We start from the raw sequence: 24,633 nt of genomic DNA, 5'->3' as shown, positions 1-24,633 counted from the left end.
CGCCGTAAAGTTACTTTAATATCTTTTTCTCCATGACTGAATATACAGTGATAAGGGGAGTAGCGTATCCTTCTGCTGTAGAGACGGGTGGAATATGTCAAAATCCACCTGCTGGATCCTCTTTAAATAGTTCTCCAGGGCAACCTGGAAAAGGAGAATAATGGCCATTAGGTCATAGAATTACTAAGTTTTTTAAAGAAACTGAAAAAAACTTGTAAGTATTCAGGCTATTTTAGTTTCCCTGAATTTAAATGAGAATTTTAAAGGGCAGAGAGAAAATAAAGACATCTCAGAAGTTTCTATCAGACCAAGTAAGACAGGATCCAAGAGCAGGTACTAGAAATATTAAGCCAACTCTGATCATGATTTATAGAACGAAAGTTTATTACTTGTTTTACACACAATGTACTCAATCACGGACAATGAACGCCACCCCCCCCCACACACACACACACACTGTGCCATGAGGACGAGCGTAAGTTGTTTAAAAACTTATTTTGTGAAAAAGTTTAATGAGTCTCCATGTTCTTGCTAGAAAACAATGTGCTGTCTCGGAGAACCACTGCGGGCCCCTGTAAGTGTCACCCCACACTTCCCCCGTCACGCAAAACTTGATCGTAAGCTTTCGTGGGGATTAGGGAGCAGGATGGAAAAGATGGTGATGGGCCGGGCTCTTTATTTTATGGTTTTCAGTTCTTTTTATTAATTTGTACTTTTTATTTTGGTAACTTGAGTAAACAGAGAAGCCACTTAGTGTTGCACGGCACGGTCCTAAGAGGCATGTCGAGCCTTTCAGTCCACCCGCCCAGCTCCCCTGCTGTCTGCACTACAACCTGTGTGCTCCAACACTCACGGGGTCCTGCTGTGGGTTTGCTGGAAAACTCAGATGAGCCAAAAGCCAAAAAACAAAAAAGGACTGTATTTTCACCCAGGCTTTTTTTCCCCTACACACAAATGCACATACAAATTTAGTGTCTACATTTTAAACCCTAAACTTACACGTACGTATGAGCAACAGGACAGGTGCATGAATGTGCATAGCTCTGCCTTGTGCTGTCTTAGCAAAAAACCTGCAAACAATCCAGGTCTTTGACAAAAAAAAAAGTACTCTTCACACAATGCAATATACTGCCGTGAAAGGTGTGATAGACGACATAAAGCTCAAAAACAAAACTAAACAATATATTGTTTAAAAATAGATCAAACAGGGAAAAGCCCCCCCCCCCTTATTTAAATTTTATTTATTCATGAGAGACACAGAGAGAGAGGCAGAGACCCAGGCAGAGGGAGAAGCAGGCTCCACGCAGGGAGCCCGACGCGGAACTAGACCCAGGGTCTCCAGGATCACGCCCTGGGCTGAAGGTGGCGCTAAACCGCGGAGCCACCCCGGCTGCCCGGAAAAGCCCTTTTGAAGCAGCAGAATAATTAATTCAAAATTCAGGAAAGCTACTTGGGAGAGGCAGGCAGAGGCCGGGGGATGAGACGGGGATTAAGCAGAGGACTGCGGTTTAATGGTGATGTTCTCGTTCCTGGACTGAGTGGTGAGCTCACGGGTGTTCACGATGTTGTGCTTTGTAACACACACATATTTATTTGTAGATATCAAATACTAAAGTTTTAAAAGAGAATGAAAAAAAAAATTTGGAGATATTTTAGTGTACTTTCACATGTTCCCTTTTTTTTTTTTTGGAAAAAAGAGCTCATGTTATTATTCATGATGCTCTAAGTGATAAATATTTAATATTTTGTGATCTACTTTCTATCTCTAAGAATTCTACTATGCGGGATCCCTGGGTGGCGCAGCGGTTTGGCGCCTGCCTTTGGCCCAGGGCCCGATCCTGGAGACCCGGGATCGAATCCCACGTCGGGCTCCCGATGCATGGAGCCTGCTTCTCCCTCTGCCTGTGTCTCTGCCTCTCTCTCTCTCTCTCTGTGACTACCATAAATAAAAAGAATTCTACTATGTTTGTTAATATCTAATTAGAAGGACTGGTTAATGAAATTAAGGTAGTCAGCACATGATAGACTATTGTGTAGCCATGGAATATTGTACTTATAAATATTTTTAATGGTGTGGCCAGATGCTTGTGAAGTAGGACGACATGCAAAGTGTGATTTCAACTCTACACAAAAATTCATTAAAAAAAAAAAAAAGAACAGAATAAGCAGTGGTTATGTCTGTCCTGGCATCATAGGTGATTGTTCTTTCCTTCTCCTTTTTCTTATGTTGTCCAAATCTCTGTTCTGAGAATGTCGTTTTCAACAAACTAGGAGGAAGTTCCATTAAAGTACAGATGAAGGGGCAGCTGGGTGGCTCAGTTGGTTAAGCATCTGCCTTCAGCTCAGGTGGTGATTCCGGGGTCCCGGGAGGGAGCCCAGGGTCCTGGAATCGAGTCCCACATCCGGGTCCCTGATCAGTGAGGCGTCTTCTTCTCCCCCTCACCCCTGCTCATGCGCTCTCTCCCTCTCTCCCCTCTCTCATAAATTAATTAATTAAAATAAAATAAAATACAGGTCAAACATGACTTCAAAATCAGAGCTCAACTGGAAATGCGCAGATTAGGATTTGGTCCAGAGGCACGTCTGGCTAACGGTGCGTATCTGCACACACACACACACACACACACGCACGCACGCGTGCGCGCGCGCCTGCGCAGACAAACCCATACGGTCTGGTGACTCCACATCTGCCCCAGAAACACAGGCAGGGCCTCAGCAAAGCACAATGTGATGAACAAAACCCACCACACATCTGCCCCATTAATTAAACAGCCTCCTCTGTTAATCTACTTACCGTCTGAAGAAAAGCAGGAAACGCTTTCACAGGAACACTTTTGTGGAAGGACCTAGCCTGCAAAGGAAGGAGAAAGGAAACTGGGTTCAGACGTAAATACTTCTGGGAATAAACACTCTGCCTCTGAAGTGATCACAAAGCAACACTAGAAGCCTAACGACACGGCCGGGGCCTCTCGCAAAGGCAAGAAAACCGCTCTCCGGCCAATTAAGATTAATTTCTTAAGCCTGAAGGACTCAGGAAAAAGAACTTTAGTAAGAATCGCATTCTTTCCTGCAGGTGGGCTTTGGCCCTCCCCAGCCGCCCTAGAGCACCTACCCCCGGGCCCTCTCGCTGGGTAGCGAGGGGAAGGAGGAGATACTGCTTTAACGAGGCCCGGCAGCTCCGCGGCCTGGTGGCGGGCATGTCCGGTCACCTCCTAACTGCCTTCCCGCCCGCTTCCCCAGCTTTTGTTCCGTCCACGCAGGCAGCCAGATGAGCGTCCTGGGTCGCTCTTACTCTTACTTTCTGTAACCTAAGTCCCCGACACACCAGGCCTTCTGTCTCCAGGGCCCCACAGCTTGCTCCAGTCTCAGCGAGCCCAACTCACCACGGCCCGGCCGCCGGCCGACCCACGCGACGCCCATCCTCCTGCGCTCACCAAGCCCACTCTCGTCTCCAGGTCTCGGTTTCTATCGTCAGAGAACGCCTCTACCCCCTGCCCTCTGGTTTTACCCTCACCTGTCTACTAAAATTGCTCTTTTCGAGATCATCCACGATTTACTAATCACCGTACCCATCTTTTCAACCTCTCTACAATGCGCAAAACTTTAATATTCCCCTTTCTTAGAATGTTCTCCTCCCTCGGTTTCCAAGACACTGACTCCTAGCACACCTACTTCTTTGATCACTAGTTCCTTCTCCTCCTTCCTAATACATGGCCCTTGCTCCTTCGACCCGAGAAGTGGAGGTGGGCCTCGGGTTCTGCCCCTGGCACACACGTCTGGACGTACACTCTCCTTGCACAGTACCATCCACACGCAGAGCTTTCACCACAGGCCTTCTCTGTGCATGACTCCCAAATCTCTTACCTCCAGTCCCCACCTCCCTTCAACGCTGCAATCCCGCAGTCTTCAGTAGTTCGTCTCCCTAAACGTTCTCAAATCCCCTTAAATTCAGTGATGACCAACGGCCGGGCCAGAGGCTGCTGCTCAGCAGCATGTGCCCCTGCTGCTCACTGTGGTCCCTGAATGGCACCACCACTATGTAAACCTGGACTCCGTGCAGCTTTCCCTCTCCCTGATCCCGCCACAACCCAGTCAGGCATCACAGTCAATTCCATCTCTGGGGTGTGTGTGTGTGTAATCCTACATACTAATATATACACACCCAGCCTAAGCCAGGTCCTTGGTCTCTCACAAGCCTCCTGACAGATCTCCCACTCTCCAAATTCGTCTCAAACGCTGCTGGCCAGGTTCTCCAACGTGCAACACCACTGTCACTGCTCTACTCACTCCTGGCAATGTTGAAGGGGCCCACGAGCCATATGCCAGGCACAGTGACGGTCTTTATACATGCTGACCCATTTATCCAAATCACAGCCCCCTGAGTTACGTTCTAATAGGACCTTCTGTCCCAGAGGAAGAAACCGAAGCACGGAGTTTAAGACCACTTGACCAGTAAACTGCAGAGCCAGGACTGAAGAGTCAGCTCCAAAGCCAGCATCTGCACCCTCATCCACCCCGCCCCAGGGCCTCTCCAAAGCCTCCCAAACGCCACAATCTTCCTTCAGTTCACCCTTCCAAACCTGTTTTCCAGGATCCTAGTTCAAATAACCTACAAGTTTTCACATGTGGCTGACTGAAGTCATTTGACAATTTTCATTCCTGGCCCCATCCCAGCTTTACTGTGTATCCAGGGGGTGAGGCCTGGGAATCTGCATTTTCCAGGTGCCTTAAGTGTCCATCGGCTGAAACCATTCAGGTCCCAACACAGGGCTTTCCTGCTTTTACGATTCTGTTGTGCTCTCAGATCTTACCCAAAACTCTGCTAGTTTTAAGTAATTTCTTATCTAAACTTCCATGTATTTTATCTGTATCTCTGTCGTGGCAGAGAACTGTGCTTCAGGAAATTCAAAAAAAGACTAAGACTCTTTGCCTTCAAAAAGCTTACAATCTGATTACCTACTTAATATTTCACAAATATTTGCTGAATGCCTATAATGAACCAGACACTTAGATGCTGAAGAAAACAGCACAGAACCAAAGTTATGTCCATTCTATGAGGTGAAGGGGCATTAAACAAACTTTTAGTATGTGAGGTGGTAAAAAGTGCTAAGCTAGGTGAAGGGACGGAGGGTGATGGAAAGGGACGATGTTATTGTAGATTTGGTGGCCAGGAAAGATCTTTTTGATAAGGAGATATTTAAGGGGTTGTGGGGGGGAGGAGTTGGGGGGTGGAGAGCACCTTTCAGGCAAACAAACAGCAGGTACAAAGGCCCTGAGGTTTGCAGGTAAATGACAAATCTTTAGGATCCACTGAAGCTCAAAAAAGGGGGGGGGGGGGGGTTGGTTCACAAGAAGAACCAGGAAGAAACCGTGTCATGAGAATCAAGAAAATAGAAAGTTTCTGCCAAGTTTTCAGGAGCCACTACGATGAAGGAAGATTTCCAGCAGAATCGGGAAGGAACAGCATTATTGGGATGAAGGACATAGTTTCAAGAAAGATGTGGCAAGGCAGCAACTGTCTGGCTCAGTCGATGGAACACTCGACTCCTGACCTCGGGGTTGTGAGTTCAAGCCCCATGCTGGGTGTAGAGATTGCTTAAAGATAAAATCTTTAAAAAAAAAAGAAAGTGGGGGTTGGGGGAGTCAACAGAGGACAAGTTACAGCTTGAGAAGACGTGAAGAAGTTACTCTTCAGAAAGACCTGAAGTGGTACGCAGGAGAAATCAGGAACCAGTTTAGGAGCCAAGTCAGAGAATCAAGGGAAAAACTATTAGAAAGTTTCAAGGAGAAAAAGTGTCTATGGTGTGAAAAGCAGAAAAAGTTTACACGTATGAGAGTCTTAAGTGCCCATGAAATGTGACACTATTTAGGAGTGCAGTGCTTATTATCAGAAGAGACGGGATGGACGTGAAATGATGGCACAATGAACGGTGCCAGGCTGATGCCAGGTAAGGTAATGATGAACGCAGGCGGCTCACTCACAGAAGTTTGACTGGGAGGGGGACACGAGCCACAGGGGGGTCCAAGGCTGCCTGGAAAAGGGGCCAATTCTCAGGCCAGCTGCGGATGCCGAGGGCGTGAGCACCTGGGAAAGGAACCATCGCCCCAGCAAGGTGGAGACACACCGCGTCCCTGAGAGCGAGGGTGGGTGGGGCGCGGTGCAGACAGGAGCCAAGCCAGGAAGCTGAGTGAGGGTGCGTTTGTGCACGCAGGGAGAGAAAGCAGGACTGTGAAAGCTGGAGGCAGTTCGTAGTGGTCCCTGAGATGAATCTACTGGGATTACAGTGAGAACTGGAGTGAAGACTGGGAACCATGAGCACCTCTAGGCATGGGAGTTTCCTAGACGCTTCGGCAGAGAGGCGACTTACATGCTTTAGGTGCAGGTGCGCCTGGCTGGCAATGTCATAGATCACATCTCTCACGTTTTTATCCTGGTTCTTCCGTAGAAAATCCTCTTGTGAAACACCATGCTGGGCGGGAAAATACGACATTAGGAATCTAAAAGCACACACACTTTAACTTAGTTCAAGAAAAACAGGTGATAGGATAGTATGTACAGTATGCTGCCTATCTTGTTCTGAAAGTACATGTGTATGCGCGCGTGTGTGTGTGTGTGTGTGTACAGACACACACGCCCCTAGAAGAATACAACAGGATGTTATTAACAATAGCTGTAGGAGGGACAAAAGTACACAAGCGGAAAACAAACCTTCAGATCCATCATGGACCTAAGTGCCTGACTGATAAAATTCTCCCTTGCTGACTGGAGCCAAAAAGCAAGAAGCATTCATTTCACAGCAGTTACGTGACTGGATGAAGCAAAGAACCAATAGCTCCTGCCCACCCCACCCCCCACCCCCCACGTGCCTGAGGGAAGCCAACAGAGCAACGGGAACAGTCTTACCAGCATACAGATGTCCATGGGAAGGAACACTCTTCTCCTGCTACCATGATAGGGCGTCGCTCGCAAGCAAGTGACGATGCCCTGTGCTTTGCCAATGTGACTTGCGGCATGATCTGCATGAAGATCCTTTACACCTGTGATTTTTAGAAATTAAGCAAAAGGGCTGCTCTTTACTTCTTAAAGGCACAAAAAATCAACACAAACAGCTTGGAGAAATCACCTAAACATGTAAAAGCAGGTGTTTATCCTAAGTTTCGTTTCAGAAAAAACAGGACTTATTTAAGCAAAACTGGGCATAAAGACAAGCTGACTGTTTACCACCAAACAGGTCTCCAAACTGCAACTTGTAAATAAAAGAGTTTTCCCTGGACCACAGCACACCGAGAACACATTTGGAATTTTAATCAGCTATCCTGGAAAAACATTACGAGTCTTGCACTTCTTGTCCTCGATGCAATTTCCATATGACCTCATTTTAAGTATACGCTTGACAAACATTCTGCTCTTTGCTCCGTCCTTTCATTGTGTTGGCAAACGTGCCACCGGGTGGACGTGCAGTGTAAGCCTGGGAATCTCAACAGGGACTTGTGTTACTCCTTTCGGCTGACACAAAGATCTATATTACCTTCCCCAACACAGAGGCCCAAATAATCTCCTCCTTACAAGAAGACTTCACCAACTTAAAGTCAGATGAGGAAAAGTATCATCTAAATTAGTTTATTTATTTTTAAGAAGAAAGAAAAAGAAAAAATCTCATAAAAACTTTGAGAAATGCAGTTTTATACTTTCCGCACACACCCCGTGTTTTAACATGGGGAAGTAGTACTGACGGAACGACGAGTCGGGCCCCAGGCCTTCCAAATTGTAGAAGACGCTTAAAGAGGAAACAAATCATCTGCAATTACCAGAGTATTAATTACAGCATTCCCAGGAGGGGGCTAAAGTACTTTTATGAGAGCCTGAGCATTTTGATTAGTCTGCACTCCAGAGAAAGATTATATTCCCCTCCTTGCTAAACAAAACAAAACAAAAAATGTTCCTGTATCGGTGGTGCAAAGAAAACTTTCAGTGTTAAACTGATCAGACTGTCAAATTGTGAGAGTCAAGTCTGAAGGGTATTTTCTTTGAAAAAGAGAATTATGAAACAGAAAAAGACTTACCCAATATTTCCAGTGTTAAGTAAAGAAGAGAGCTCTGTGTGTTTTCAGCATAATTTTCCAATTCCTGGATATTACGATACGCTTTGTCATCTAAATTCTTTTCCTATAGTCAAACAAAATGCAAATAAAGTTTGATGAATTGTCAGTATTTTATAAAGAAAAGGCACAATTTTTTTGCCCTAAAGAACTAATAAAGAATAATTAGTACATAGCTCAGTACACAATAAGATTTTAAAAAACATTAAAGTCCTACTCATTCAATACTTACAAATCACCCCTCAACATACTACCTTGGGGATAATCTCAATACACAAATCACCACAGTCATAGGATTAGCTAGTTATTAATTCCTTCGAAACTGATCGATGGTTATCTTACCTGATTACACTATATTCCAGAAACAAAAAAATGTAAATCTCAGAGCAAAAACATCCAGCTACTTTTACAATAATACATTTACAAAGACTCCATTGCTAAGGAAATACACCCATTCCTTTTTTTTTTTTTTTTTTAAATCAGAAGAACATGGCACCAGCAATGACCCTAGGGGAAAACGTTATGCCCGGTCTTTCACATTCTGTAAAACTTGAGACATAACTCACATACCATGAAATATACCCTCTTAAAATGTACAATTCAGTGTGTTTCAGTATATTTACCAAGTTGTACAACTATCACCTCCATCTGGTCCCAGAATGTTTTCCCCACCCTGCATCCACTAAGCAGTTACTTCCCATTTCCCACTTCCCAGCAAGCAAACCACTCATCTACTTTCTGTCCACACAAATTTGTTTGTTCTGCACATTATATAGAAATGGTGACAGGATATGTAGTTTTTTGTATCTGGCTTCTTTCAGTTTGCATGTTTTCAAGGATCATCTGCGTTGGAGCCATGTATCAGTACCTGATTCTTTTTAACTTAAGAAATTATGATTATGTTCCACGTATGGATGTACCACATTATGTTTGTACTCACTCACTGATAGATCCTGAGTTGTTCCCACTTTTGGACTATTAGGAGTAATACTGCTATGAACATTTGTGTGCAAATTCTGTATGGCCACATGTTTTCATTTCTCTTCAGGATAAATATAGGAGTGAAAATACTAGGTCTATGGTAACTCTATGTCTGACTTTCTGAAGAACTGCCAAACTTTTCCAAAGCAGCTGCACCATTTGCCATTCCCATCAACAATGTACAGAAATTCCTAATTTCTCTATATCCTCACCAACACTCATGTACTTGTGTTTATCCATTCGTCTTTTTACTTACAGCCATCCCAATGAGTGTAAAGGAGTCATTTATTCTGCTTTTGACTTGCATTTCCTTAATGAAAAGATGCTGAGCATCTTTTAGGTGCTTATCGGTCATTTGTAGATCTTCCTCACAGAAATATTTACTCAAATCCTTTGCCCATTTTTAAATTGGATTATTTGTCTTTCTATTTTTGAGTTACAAGAGTCCTTTACATATTCTAGATACTTGTTCCTTATCAAGTATATAACTTACAAAAATATTCTGCCATTCAACTCCGATTGAAGTTTTTAATTTTGTTGAAGTCTAATTACCTTTTTTTTTCTTTTATTGCTTAGGCTTTTGGTATCTTATCTAAGAAATCACTGCCTAACCTAAAGTCCCAAAGATTTATGCCAGTGTTTTTTCCCTAAGTGTTTTATAGTTTTAACTCTTACATTTAGGTGTCTGACGGATTTGGAGTTAGTTTTTGCATATGGTGTTAGATAGGCATCCAAATTCATTCCTTTGCATGTGGATATCCAGTTGTCCTGGCATTATTTGTTGAAAAGTCTATTCTTTCCCCATTGGATTATCTTCACACCCCTGTCAAAAAATCAATTAACTATAAATATATGGCTTTATTTCTGGACTCTCAATTCTATTCCATTGAATTATATGTCTGTGCCATACCAATACTCCACAATTTGGTTACTGTAACTTTGGAACTAACTTTCATCTTTTTCAAGATTGCTTTTGTGATTCTGGGTCTCTTGCATTTCCATACGGATTTCAGGATCAGCTGGTCAATTTCTGCAAAAAGGCAGCTGGAATTTTTATAGGGATTGTATCGAATCTATAGATCAATGTGGGAGATTGATCCCAGTCTTTTAAATATCCCTCCCTACAAATGCCAAATGTTATTTTCCATTAAACCAAAAAGTTGTCTCTGTCTTAAATTCTGTAACTGTCTTTACCTCATAAAAACAGAAAACACCTAGGGTGCCTGAGTGACAGCCAGTTAGGCCTCCCACTCTCAATTTCAGCTCAGGTCATGATCTTATGATCTCAGGGTCATGAGACTGAGCCCTATGCCAGACTCTGCATTCAGCTGGGAGTCTGCTTGAGATTCTCTTCATCTCCCTCTACCCTTCCCTGCTCCCACTCACATACACATGCTCGGGCGCTCTCTCTCTCTAAAAGAAATTAATAAATCTTTAAAAACAAAACAAAACCGAAAACACCTGAAAAATAGATCTTTTTGGTGCTAGTTCTAAGTCTGTAGGCCAACTGCACAATTTTTTAAAAATGCTGAATCATTATCTCCCATTTAACTTATAATTAGTATAGTCTATGGTTATTAATGGGTCATATTCAAATAAACTAAACATATTTTCAAGACAATAGTATGTGATAAATATCAGGCTGATGAGGACAGGGGGCCAACAATGTGTCAGGAAGACACATAATGTATTATTAGGCTGGGACAAAGAGCAATTTGCATGCTTGGCTGGACCTCAAGCTCAGTTCCTAGAATGTGGTCTGGTACTCCATTCACTAGAGTAGAACCGTCAGTCTCCCTCTCCTGCTTGGACAGAGATCCAAATGCTGTGTGTACATAAACATACGTGCATGACTACTAAAGTTTTGATGGTACTAAGGAATTATCTGTAATTTTTTGAGGTATGATCATGTATTGTGGGTATATTTTCTAAAAGTGTTTTTAAAATCTTTTCAAGATACATATATATTTGTAGCTCCAATAATATATCTGGGGTTTACTGTAAAATAATCCAGTGGGGTTTAATGAGAGAGGCTGGTAAAATATAGATGAAGCAATACTGGACGTGTGTTCATAGCTAAAGCTGGGTGAGATACATGACAGTATGTTATACTCTTCTACTTCCGTATAAGTCCAAAATTTCCATTAAAAAAAACACTGCAGGGGATCCCTGGGAGGCTCAGCGGTTTAGCGCCTGCCTTTGGCCCAGGGATTGATCCTGGAGTCCCAGGATTGAGTCCCGCATCGGGCTCCTGGCATGGAGCCTGCTTCTCCCTCTGCCTGTGTCTCTGCCTCTCTCTATCATGAATAAATAAATAAAATCCTTAAAAAAAAAAAAAAAAAAACCACTGCAAAACATAAAACAGTAGCGTGTGGGTGTGTACACACACACCTCCGCCAGGGTGCTGTGTCTGCCGTCTGACTCAAGAAGCAGAGTCAGGGCTGAGGGGGTGGCACGCAGTGAGGGAGAGTGGACAGAATGGCACAGTCCTCTAAAAGTTTCCGTCCCCCAAAATATAATACGCTTATTAAAACATTTCCTCCCGGAGGAATTAGCTTACAGATTAAAAGGGAAGAAAACACTTAAGACTTGAGCAATTTCAACTTACTCTTTCATCAATGATTTTCATAAGCCATCTTTTAGTCAGATTATGTCTTTTCACAGCCTAAAAAACAAGAGTGTTATACATTTTTAGAAAGTACTAGAAATGACTTCAGCAGACTTGAATAAACAAACCAAATACAAACGTAGGTAAGGAAACATTTGTAATAACTGATCATCAGATAAACAGCCAGTCATGTTAAATATCAGGGGAAAAGAAAATGTCCCTAAAAAACATTTCAAAACATTTCCAAGTACAGATGATACATCCAAAACATTTCCACTAGACTTTTTTCTTATGCTACTGGTAATTTAACAATTCTACTTTCAAAAAAAAAAACAAGAATTAAATACTGAGCTTCTGTTATATGATGCAACTTGACTTCTATGTTTACTTATCACACATAAACTTTTTTCCATAGGATAAAAATTCTACTTAGGGTAAATTAGCAAGCAAAGACACTCCAGGAGGAAAAAACACACCTAGTGCCCAGATCTTGGCCACCAGTACCATTCCCCCCAAAGGAAATGAGGCCCTGAAGAAACGGATGATTCCAGAGAGGGGACAAGAGAGATTCAGGGTGATCCTAGAATATGTTACTGTGCCAGAAAATAAGAATGCCCCCAAAAGTGATGGGGGTGCATGTCATAAGGACACAGGAGCCAGTCTGAAAGAGTTCCCACTGTCCAAATCTGGGACAGCTTTAACACCAATATTATTCAATATAGCAATGAATTATAAATTACTGGAAAAAAATAGGAATTCATATCAATAATTAATAAACAAATAAATAAATACAGGAGATTGAGAGCTCTTCCCTACAGCAGAATGCCAGCCAAGTCCCAACCAGTAATGTTGACAGAGGGCTAGAGTCTGGAAATTATCATTTTGCAATCATAACAAGGGAAGACTAAATCAAAGAAGAACCATCAATGAATGCTAAATTTAGGAAGAAACTGATATGTGCACAGTCTTGAAGTCAACCTTAAAGTCTTAGGTTGTAAGAGTAATTACAATTATAGACTAGGAAAACCAGGCAACATCTTGACCAGATGATAAAAATTAATAATGCCAATAAAGGACAGATGGACAAAGTGTGCCTCTAGACATGACACCCTGAGAAGAACATGTCACTTTTGCAGTATTCTGGCCAAACACACATAAACTGAATTGGCCATGAGAAAACATCAGACCATTCCAAAATGAGGGATGTTTTAGAACAGCAAGGGGGAGGAGGCTATAATCTTCAAAACTGTCAATGTCTTAGAAGACAAGGAGAGCCCAGAGAACTGTTCCAGATTAAGCAGGCAAAAAAGACAGGACAACTAATACCTGACCCTAGACTGGATCCTATACTGGAGGGGAAAAATACTAATGTAGACAATACTGGAGAAGCCTACAAAAGTGGAATATAAATAGAAAATTAGATAAAAGTATCATACCGAAGTTAAATTTATCAAAGTCAATAAATGTTTTGGTTACATAAGAGAATATTCCTATTCTTAAGCAATGCTCATTAATGTATTTAGAGATAAAAAGACCATGATGTATATAACGTATACTCAAATGATTCAGATAAAAATTTTGAGTGTGAAAATGCACATGCACATGCAAGAGAATGCTATACAAATCATTAACAAATAGACTAAAATGTTAACAGGTGAATCTGGATATAGATTATAGAAGTTTGTTTGTACTATTTTAAATTTTGCAACCTTTCTCAAAGTTTGAAATTATTTCCAAGTAAGTTTTAAAACCATTTTCTTACCAAGTCAACAATAAGATATATTTTCATAATAAAAACAGTAATGAGGGATCCCTGGGTGGCGCAGCGGTTTAGCACCTGCCTTTGGCCCAGGGCGCGATCCTGGAGACCCAGGATCAAATCCCACGTCAGGCTCCTGGTGCATGGAGCCTGCTTCTCCCTCTGCCTGTGTCTCTGCCTCTCTCTCTCTGTGTGCCTATCATAAATAAATAAATAAATAAAAATTAAAAAAAAAAAAAACAGTAATGAAACAAAATCTTAGGAATATCCTACACTCCACCTAAGACCCTAAGCTGTCACTGATACTAAAATGTAAAAAGCATGCTCCTCGACACACATTTATGTCACAAAGGGTATGGAGACAGAGCCCATTTTGCCCAACAGGAACCTAATGGAAGCTACAAGTGCTGCGTGGCATTGGCTAAAGCCCTTTCAGCACTGCTCCTAATACATGGTAGGACTCCCTCAGGCTTCTCCCCAATCCTAGGACTCAGCCTGGGATTCCTCAGTTGCTACAGAATCCTGATATTGTTTTATTTTGTACAAGTCTAAGCGGGGTGAGGCATGTTTGATCTCTGCAACCACCATCAAGCACCATTCCTGGCACATAAAGTACTCAATAAATATTTAACCACCAAAAGTTGGATTTCTGTTTACTCAAGGCTGAATCCATACCGGCTGCAGTTCCTTGACCACAAAATATAATTCTTCTGTCTGATTCTGGAGGAAATCAGAGATCAAGGTAAAAAAAATATGTATTTAATAAGAAGCTGAAAACATGCTGAATAAAGTATCAACAATTTTGGAAGTAGAAGCCAAACAGAATAAAAACCTTGGCTATAAACATAAAGTGCAACTAACATTAATACATAGAGAAATGAAGAAGCCTATATGAAATACATATGTAATTATAGATACACAACTATTTTGTACCCTAAAAGCACTAATGAATCACTGTAGCAGAAAAGTGCTCACTGGGCAACACACTGTCACTCTTTCCTACTTAATCTTAGAGCCTGTCTCCCAAGAACCAATGGAAGGCTTTACTGGACAGAGGCCCAATGAGCATAACATCCAGCAGGAGGGGGACAGGGAGAGAACAGGGGACAACTGCTCTGCTCACTACCTGCCTTTTGCACAGTCTCAGATTACTCTTCAACACGGGTCACATCAGAAAGCTGGCCAACAGCAATCATCCAAACTGAAGCAGCTGTTAACACTGGACAAATTGGCACGCAGGTAAACACTCTACAATTCAGATACGTCTTCCGGGTTTGTTTGTTTTAAGAGAGGCCAAGAACAAAATAAACGTGTGTTGAAAGAATTTCTAACCATCCTTGATGTTTCCTGACAGAGGCCAGGGCATTCCAGGCAAGCCTTAGCATAAACCCCCACTGCAGTGATGTTTGCCTGTAAGACATCATTTTTCTAGGCTTCAAGAGAAACTTTTCTTTAAATGGAGTCACCAAGGTTGAGGTTCTTAAAGGAAGATGAACAGAGGTAAACAACTAATCTAATACTCACAGCTTCCCATCCACTTTTTCTTCTCAGTCCCCGGTTGACGGGGGAGCCTGGCTTTCCATCCTTACTGGGGCTCTGTGCAGTCAGTCAGGGGCCCAGGAATGGGGCCCGCCTCTGCTGGTGCGCAGACCTGAGAAGAGGTGCACCCCTGTCAGGTCTGTTGAGTGGCTCCGTCACAGCACCTGTCTTTGGCACTCCTCACACCACAGTGGGGACCCAGATCAGGGACAAAAGGCACCTAATTCCCTTCCTCCAGTCGTGGTGTAGCACATTTCCCAACTCTGCATGAATGAAGGATCCGTACAGCTGCTCTAATGTGGAACTACTCACTAGATACATCAAGCTATCCTAAGAATTCTCTAGCTCATAGGTTTCCAATCTCTAATATTTCGAATTTATCAATAAATATGCAATGCTATCAAACTAAACAAGGCAGTTTTATATTTGTGTCTAGATAATGGAGAGGGCACGTCTCCCTTCACAAAAGATCAATATGGGTTTCTACAGCCCACAGTATGGATTGGAGCGCTGGAATAAGGAGCTACTGGGCGGACAGGACACGCAGTTCACCTGCCACTGCTTCAAAACTTGTGGGGTTTAGTTTCTACACCAAATAAGTGGAAATATAGAATTTATAACACAAAGGGACCAGGTTCCTTTTTTTTTCCTTTAATAAAGAAATTCACTGAAGTTCTGTGCAATTAGCAGATGATTTTGAATTCCTCTGTCAAAACTAACATAGTTCTGAACATCACATGAGCCTAAGATTATTTTCAGGAATAGATTCCCCATCGCCACTAGCCATGTTGTATGCATCAAAAAGTATGCTCAAATAACACTTAAAGGAAGCATTTTGTTTTTACCTTCCACAGCTCCAAGGCCACAGGCTGCTGGGGTGGGTTATCACAGTATATGTCGTCCACTGTTTTTTTCCAAAACGCCATTCGCATCAGTCCAATTGTTTTCTCAGAGACAGAGTCCTTAACCTGTAAACAGAATTCAAAAACCTTAATAAATGCACTCTTCACAGTTTCAAAATCAGTATTTGTGACTGTATAATCACATAAGTCAGCCAAAAACTAAGTTTAATTCTATATATTTGTTTCAATTTTTCCTTGAAGCCTATATATTGATCAAACTGTTGCCATTAAGTTTCCTAAGTAAACCTGCAAATTACTTTCAATATTTTCAAGGTTTGCATTCCAAAATAGGAAAGATATTCTTCTAGAAATAAATGGCAATAAAAAAAACAAAAGTGGGGGGAGGACATTTAGATTAAAAGAAATTTAATAGAGGAACCAGTTGCAGTATATGGAGTTTATCTGATCCTGATTTGAAGAGAAAGAGACAACTGGAAAAAATCTGAACACTGGATGTTTAATGATATTAAGGAATTATTAAATTTTTAATGTATGACAATGGCACTGCAGTTACTTTTTTTAATAAGTTACCTCTTGGTGATACATACTGAACTATTTACAGATGAAAAAATTTATCTGAGACTTACTTCAAAATAACAGAGGTGAGGATGGGCTTAAGTGGGGATAGAAGGAAAACTCAAGATTGGCCATGAATTAGTAACAGGTGGAGCTGAGTAATGGGTTTATGGGACCTTATTATACTACACTGTTTATATATATTTGAAGTTTTCCATAATAAGAAAGTTTTTAAAAAATAAGTGGAAGAGAAGAAAAACAATCCTTTTGGATTAATGACTGTAAAATTATTTCTAAGTCTGGAGATAAACCTAGGAAACAGAACCAGGGGCCTTCTAGAGGAAGCAGGAAAGGAAGTAACATTTATCAAATGTCCAGGAGTACCAAGCCCTTTGCTAGGTACCGTCCCAGAGATTATCTGATTGCAGTCCCCACCACAAACCTGCAGGGTCATTACCAATATACCAATTTAAAGATGGAGAATTCATGGCTCAAAAAAGACCGTGCTCTGCACACTCACAGCTCTCATAATGGAACCAAAAGGGTATGCAAAAGATTATGGGTGAGGGGAGCAGCTCACTACAAAGTAGTGCACCTGAGGAGTATCTGGAGTTGATGGAATTGTTCTTTTTTCATGACTATCACGGTGAATGCATGAAACTGCATGTTTCAACACCTACAGAACTGTGTACCACAAAAAGTGAATTTTACTGTATATACATTTAAATAAACTCATTCATTCACTACATAACGTTTTTTAAGAGAAAGAGGGCATGTGTGTGCAAGCAGGGGAGGGGCTGAGGGGGAGAGAGAGAATCTTAAGCAGGCTCCACACTCAGGGAGGAGCCCTATATAGGGGTTCAGTAGGTTAAGCATCTGCTCAGGTCATGACCCAGGGTCCTGGGATCGAGCCCTACATCAGGCTCTCTGCTCAGCAGGGAGTCTGCATCTCCCTCTCCCTCTGCCCCCCACCACCTCCAGCTCATGCTCACTCTCTCTTTCTCTGTCTCAAATAAATAAATAAAATCCTTAAAAAAATAAAATTGAATAAATAAAATATCAATGTCATAAAAGGCTGTGGAAATGTTCCAGATTAAAGAAGGCTAAAAAGATGAAAATTAATACAATATATGATCTTAGATTGGCTCCTGTACAAAAGAGGCAAAATGACATTATTGGGTCGTTTGACAAAATTGGAAACCAGATGGGAGGTTAAACAATCTACCAATATCAAATTTATTCAAATTGATTATTATGATTATATAAGAGAATATTCTTATTATGAAATAAATACTGAAGTTTATAGGGATAAGGGCCATGGTGTAGTCAAGTTACTCTAAAGTTATTCAGAAAAAAAAATACATATACACACACACATATTTGTCTGTAACACACACAAAATGACAAAGCATATGTGGCAAAATATCAACAACAGGGTATATGGATATTTTTTGTACTATTCCTTTGTGTGAGATTATTTCCAAATAAAAAGTTGTTTTTGTTAATGGTCTTGGTGCTGGGTAGGTCTCTTAGCAATGTTTAGTATTCAGATCCCAGTGGCATATGGCCTATTCTCAATACAATATCAAGAGTAATCTTTTTAAAATGTGACCAAGCTTTAACGTCCTTTTCTGCTCAGAACCTTCCAATGGTTTCCCACCTCCGAGTAAAAGCCAAAGTGACTGCAATGGTCTCCAAGACCTTGCCTTTCTGGTCCAGGTACCTCTAACCTAATCTCCTCCCATGGTCTCCCCGATGCATCTGCTGTGCCATACTGGCCTTCTTGTCTTTCAACATTATCAGGTACACCTGCACCTCAGAGCCTCTGTATGTGCTGTTCCTTCTGTTCCTTCTCTTTACTCAAATGTCTCTCTTATCTCCTTCAAATCTTTGCTCAAATGCTACCTTCTGAGGTTTTTCCTGACCACCGTATATAAAATAGGAACTCCTGCTACACCCAGCCTTCCCCATCCCTCTTAATTTTTTTTCCACAGTACTTGCTTCCACCTGATACATTACACAGTACTTGCAGGGACTTTAAATGTTTCATTCAGTATTATACCCCAGGACCTTAAACAGTGCCCAGCATATCTGAGATAATCAAATACTTACTGAATGAATGAACGAACAAGACTGTGTGTGCAAAACAGCAGCAAAACACTCTTACAATGTGACAGAGAATTCAGGGAGAACCCTACGGATTTATCCATTAAAATGAAATTTTAATCATTTTAGAGTTAGAAAGGAAGATCACAATGGGGACTCCTTATTGCTAAAGTGTCCTTAAGATGCAGACGTGCAGTTTATGCCTGAAAAAGGATGAGGTAAAAAAAAATACTGACTCATGACTTCTAGAAATAACACCAAGAAAAAACTAGCCAGAGTCTGAGGGTCTCTGCAGACTCAGTGCCTAACCTCGGGGGTGCTTCGGAGCTGTACTGACACCCTTTCATTCATTCCTAGTTCACTTCCTATCCTATACACTAGAGCAGTCATGCCAAAACTTGCCACTTTCTTCAAGACTCCAAACCCTCCCCCGATCACTCAGTCTTAATATCCGAGCCCTCCGTTTAATGAGAAGACCAAGGTCACTCCACTTCAACTCCCTCATTTCCATCCTCCATTTCAACTTATGTTGTATCAGCCCACGGCCTTTCCATTCTAAGAAAAAGAAGGCTCTTTCCTTCCTTCATAATTTTTTAGACAAAAGTGAGTTAGAATGATCTAAGGCCTGGGTTTGCTATAATTACTTCTGTTCCCCATTTCACATTAAAGCTAACACCTCATTAAAAAGTGCTTTGAAAACTGCTATAAGCAGTGATACTGTGATGAGCCTACTCAACAAACATGCTGTTAATTGCATAGTTTTATAATATCCCTAGAAAAATAAATAAAAATCCCAGAACGGTAGTTCCAGAAACATCAAGTTTGTCAGCTAATTTATTTTTGGAATTGAATTGGTAAGCCTATATAGGAACACAAAGAAATCACCAGCAGAGACCTTATACACACCTAACATGCAAATTATAACTGTATTTCTTTATTTTTCAGCATTAAACACATTATATCACCATTTTTGCAAATAATTTTTTAAGGTATTTTAATACCAGCCTGAGCCAGTTCCACATTGAAGGCTCTCAATGCAAAGGCAGAGCTTCTGGATTCTGCAGGGAACAGCAGGGAGCATAAATAGCCTTCATAATCCCGTTTCCTATAACAAACAGGCAGAAAAAGATAGTTACTTTTCATCACTTTCTAAACTGTACACCAAAAAGTGCTGACTAGTATTAACTGAAAGAAGAAAAAAAAAAAAAAAAAAAAACCCAAGGATTCAATTCAAAACAGGCCTAAAATTTCTTGTATTTTATACTTGTTTCTTTAAAATTACAAAAAAATGTATCTACCCTTAATCCCAGACTAGTTAAAAAGAAATCATCTCTATTAATTTATCTGAACTTATATGGTACTTATAATTTTCATTGTTTCAGAATTACTTTGGTTTTAGTAAGAATTCAAATGATTTACTGAGGTAGAAATCAAGAAAGTAATACCAGGAAGTATTGTATGAACTCACAGTTTTTAATATACAAATAAAGACACAGATAAAACATAAAAACAGAAAATAATATGGAGCGTGTGAGTGTGTGTGCCTGTGTGTACACTTACATTTCCTAGCAGCATCTGCAGAGAGAGCCTAGAAGCAATGATAAGGAAGATTGAGAATTGTTCAAGCCTGAAGAAGACTAAAGAGATGTGATAACTAAATGCAGCATATGATCCTGAATGTATGAAAGTCATAATCAAATAATGACCAAAATTTGAATGGAGCCTGTGGATTCAGTGGTAATAGTGGATCCTGACTCTGAAGGTGTACCATAGTCATATGGAAGAGGATTCTTGGGTGTACTAAGAAATACACACCAAGGGACACCTGGGTGGCTGTCGGTTGAGTGACCGACTCTCTTGGTTTAGGCTCAGGTCGTGATCTCGGGGTTGTGGGATCAAGCCTGATGTCAGGCTCTGTGCTTGGCGGGGAGTCTGCTTAATATTCTCTCTCTCTCTCTCCCTCTGGCTCTACCCCACTCACAAGCACTCGTTCTCTCTTGCTCACATGCTCACTCTCAATAAATAAATCTTTTTTTAAAAAATACACACCAAGATTTTAGGGGGAGGCGATGGTGCATCATGTCTACACCTTATTCTCAAATGGCTCAGAATGTTAACAATGAGGGAGTCTGAATAAAGAGTATACTGGAGCTCTGTGTACTATCTGTAATTTCTATGTCCGTTTGAAATTACTTCAAAATAAAAAGTTCAAAACAGAATGCTTATTATATACATCATAGGATGACTGCCTATCAACAAAGCTACTTTCACTATAACACACTGAAACTTTAATACAAACATTCTTTCCTATAAAACAATAATCTAAAGGGGGTCCAACCTCCTTCCATGGAATTTAGGTACTGAAATTCAGGTTACTCCCACATTTTAATTGGTTTACCTTTTTTTTTTCAATTTAATTTAATTTTTTTTTTTAAGATTTTACTTATTTATTCACGAGAGACACACAGAGAGAAAGGGAGAAACAGGCTCCACACAGAGAGCCCGATGCGGAACTTGATCCCAGGACCCCAGGACCACACCCCGAGCAAAAGGCAGGTGCCAAAACACTGAGCCACCCAAGGATCCCCCTTAATTTAATTTTTTGATAGAGAAAGAATGTGGGGGGGGAGCACAGAGGGAGAGAGAATCCTAAGCAGGCTGCATGCTCAGTGCAGAGCCCAATGCAGAACTTCGTCTCACCACCCTGAGATGACAACCAGAGACGAAATCAAGAGTTGGACACTCAACTGACTGAGCCACCCAGGCACCCCTCAATTGGTTCACATTTTGTTGTCTGCCTAACAGAGAACTTAAACCTCTTCTAGCCACACCCTTCACAATTTCCTCCAACTTCCACATAAACAAAAGGAAGCGATAATGACAAGTAATCCTGCTATCACAAAACAGCCCTACCAAAAAATCTCATCGTAAGTGATTTCAGGTACAAAATGGACAGTGTGGGCAAAACAGCTCTATAATTTATACCTTTAAATACATTACAGATATATTTTAAAATTCGATTGTAATATAAAAAGTCTCTGAACTTCAAAGTGTTTAAAACACTAGGCTGTTAATATGAAACAGGGAGAAAACAGTGACTAGGAATCATGACTACTATCTTAATTTCTATTCAAGTAGTTGACAGAAATGCTACCTACCATATCTATTTCCTAATTTGCAAAATGAGGCTTGATAAGCAACCTGTTTCATATCTTCTAAAAATATGCAATATTTGAAACACTTTAGATTTCTTAAAGGGAAATGAAAAATGAAGACATTCTAGTATGGTAACAATCTTTGGGGAATAAGATACTCTACACAGAGAAAGGTTTCTCTGTAAAGTTTTTTTTTTAATTTTGGTTGGAAATTTTTCTAAACAACATTACCAATTTATTTACATACACGAAGATATACACTGAATATTGGAACCATTTCTTCACTCAAGATTATTGTTATAAATATCGATTACTGGTAGACGAGGTTATCTTAAGTAGCCAACCAAGGTCCAGTTATGGGAGAAATGTTCCAGATAGCGAGAAATTCCATACCAGGATGGTTTTATACAGCAACAGAGCCAAGAACCTTTCATCCATTCATTAATGGTAACATTTATTCAGTGCCCACTATGCGGCAGCACTGTGCTAGACACCAAAAATAGGTATAAACTTCAGTCTGGTAGGGAGGGGCAGACCAATGAAAAATCAGCATATCTGGTGTGAGGACTGCTGTGCTAGTTCTAGTTCCATGGACCTGTGCCATCAAGGCACAAAACAGCGGCTCCCCAGTGTGTCTGGGGGAGAATGGAGAACAGGTACGCTTTGAGACATCACCACTAGCACCTCCTTACCTCCTTAGAAGCACTAATCCCAAGGCCTAAAGCAGCCTTGGGGTTCCTCAAAACCATCCCCCAGGAAACCTATGGAAATTAGGTCTGAGATATTCCCAGGAACCTAGATTCCTAGCAGAGCTCTCTGGCAGGCTAAGCCGAACTTCTGGCCTGGTATCTTTTTCAATACGTGGAGGCCTTGCATAAGACACATATGCAAAAAACGACCGTGCCCAAATGATGTCAAGGGCCAAATCCTTAAGATTAATGAACAATCAGGAGCTAGAAACTGTAACCTTTCTTTCAAGTTACATTTTGTTTCTATTTAAATTTTTTTTTTATTTATTATTTATGATAGTCACAGAGAGAGAGAGGCAGAGACACAGGCAGAGGGAGAAGCAGGCTCCGTGCACCGGAAGCCTGATGTGGGATTCGATCCCAGGTCTCCAGGATCTCGCCCCGGGCCAAAAGCAGGCGCCAAACCGCTGGGCCACCCAGGGATCCCCTTGTTTCTATTTAAAAACTACAACTGTGCATATGCTACCGTGCCAGCATATTTATACATACATCATTGCATTTAACCCTCATAACCAGGCTCTCAAGAGTAGAAATTTACAAATGAAGAAATAACTGCATCTTAATGTGAGCAACTTTCCCAAGTGATGGATTTGGGATTAATAAACTCGCATCAGGGCAGCCTGGGTGGCTCAGCGGTTTAGCGCCGCCTTTGGCCCAGGCCGTGACCTGGGGGGGGTGGGGGGGGTGGGGGGGGGTCCTGGGATCGAGCCCACTGAACGATCCTGGAGACCTGGGATCGAATCCCAGGTCGGGCTCCCGGTGCATGGAGCCTGCTTCTCCCTCTGCCTGTGTCTCTGCCTCTCTCGTGAATAAATAAATAAAATCTTAAAAAAAATAAATAAAAATAAATAAACTCAGCTCAGGTCTGCCTGCAAAATCCAGGCTTTTTAATAAATCACTCAAAAGCCTCCATTCCACTCAAATACCTACACGAACAGATGAAGTATCTGCCCACTTGCAAATATGTATTTGAGATATCACTGCCATGATATCCACAGACTATTACTGGAAGAACTGCATGATCACTATGCACATATATATAATATGTAGTGTGTATATACATACATACGCATATAGCACATATATATGTAATATATTTTTACTTACATACAGCAATACATTAAGAAATTAGGAAGAGGGATTATCCGCCTCTGGATGCGGACGTTAGGACATCACAGGTGTCAAAGATGGGCCCGGACAAGTGGATACGGGTGGCATGCATTCTGATGCCCTATATCTTACTATCCTCAAAAAATCGGTAACTTTATATAAAAATGAGTCTCACTCTTCCCGCAGGTTTGCCTTTTTGCAGAGTTCTTACGGCTCGGATCTCCACTACTGCTAGCCTGCTTCCTTTACAAGCGCAATCAGCAAAGAGGGTGGAGCAGGGCCGTCATTTTTCAAAGGGGCCCAGAAACCACGCGCTGAAATCCGTGGGAATCCTGTTGCGTCACACTACAATTTGCTAAAATAGAATGCAAAAAAAAAAAACAAAAAACAAAAAAAAAAAGGCGATGTCCCGGCGCAGTCCGCCCCAAGCCGGCCCGCAGGCCCGGGTGCTCCGAGGCAGCAGAGGCCCGGCCTGACCCCGGCCCGAGGTCACCCGCCGCCGGGTTCACGACCCCCACGGTCGGCGCCGCGCCCCGCCCCGCCCCGCCCCGCCCCGCGCCCGACCCCCAACACCCGGGGCCGCGAGCGCGCGTGCCGCACGGCTGGCCAGGAAGGAGCAAGCCTCGGCCAGGGCGGCGGACGACGGGCGTCACGGGCCCCGCTCCCCGCCCGCTCACCGCAGCAGCTCCACGCAGTAGCGGTCGGCGCCCGCGGCACCCGACCCGCTGGCCGCGGCCACGCTCCGCCCGGACCCCGCGAGCCCCGGGAGCCGCCGCGCGCGCGCCCACAGGCCCCGGGGCGGCCGGCGGCGGCACCACAGCCCCGGAAGGCCGAGCCGCGGCGGGCCGCAGGCGGAGCGCAGCACGGAGGCCGCCATGACACCGACGCTGCGTGCCCTCTGACCCCGCCAGCCACGCCTCCGCGCGCGCCGGCCGGCGCGGGCGGGGGTCGCTGCGCTCCAGTGCGTCTGCGCGGCCGCCGCGGCTCCGGGTTGCTAGGCTCCAGGCCTGCGCTCCAGTGCGTCTGCGCGGCCGCCGCGGCTCTGGGCTACTGAGCTCCAGGGCTGCGCTCCAGTGCGTCTGCGCAGCCGCAGAGGCTCCGGGTTGCT

The 24,633-nt window shown here is 42.5% G+C and overlaps 1 protein-coding gene across 6 annotated transcripts; it reads right to left on the bottom strand.

Moving 5' to 3' along the window:
* Window positions 1-24,402, bottom strand: NDUFAF6 (NADH:ubiquinone oxidoreductase complex assembly factor 6). Of its 6 annotated transcripts, XM_049103923.1 has the most exons (10): window positions 24,203-24,310; window positions 23,701-23,880; window positions 19,513-19,616; window positions 15,833-15,955; window positions 11,690-11,746; window positions 8,065-8,167; window positions 6,905-7,038; window positions 6,369-6,470; window positions 2,795-2,851; window positions 1-144 (listed from the first exon to the last, which is right to left on the bottom strand). In XM_049103923.1, the coding sequence occupies exons 3-10, from the start codon at window positions 19,531-19,533 to the stop codon at window positions 16-18; spliced, it is 726 nt and encodes a 241-aa protein (XP_048959880.1). In that variant the 5' UTR covers window positions 19,534-19,616; window positions 23,701-23,880; window positions 24,203-24,310; the 3' UTR covers window positions 1-15. The 6 variants fall into 6 exon arrangements, with proteins under 6 accessions (XP_048959880.1, XP_025289491.1, XP_025289493.1 ...); XM_025433706.3 differs by lacking the exon at window positions 23,701-23,880 and having other exon boundaries at window positions 19,517-19,616; window positions 24,203-24,402; XM_025433708.3 differs by lacking the exon at window positions 23,701-23,880 and having other exon boundaries at window positions 24,203-24,329.
* Window positions 24,403-24,633: the final 231 nt, after the last annotated feature.

Source organism: Canis lupus, chromosome 29 (genome assembly GCF_003254725.2).
Source record: "Canis lupus dingo isolate Sandy chromosome 29, ASM325472v2, whole genome shotgun sequence".
In the NCBI taxonomy this organism is placed as follows: domain Eukaryota; kingdom Metazoa; phylum Chordata; class Mammalia; order Carnivora; family Canidae; genus Canis; species Canis lupus.
This window is presented reverse-complemented; position numbering and strand designations above follow the sequence as displayed.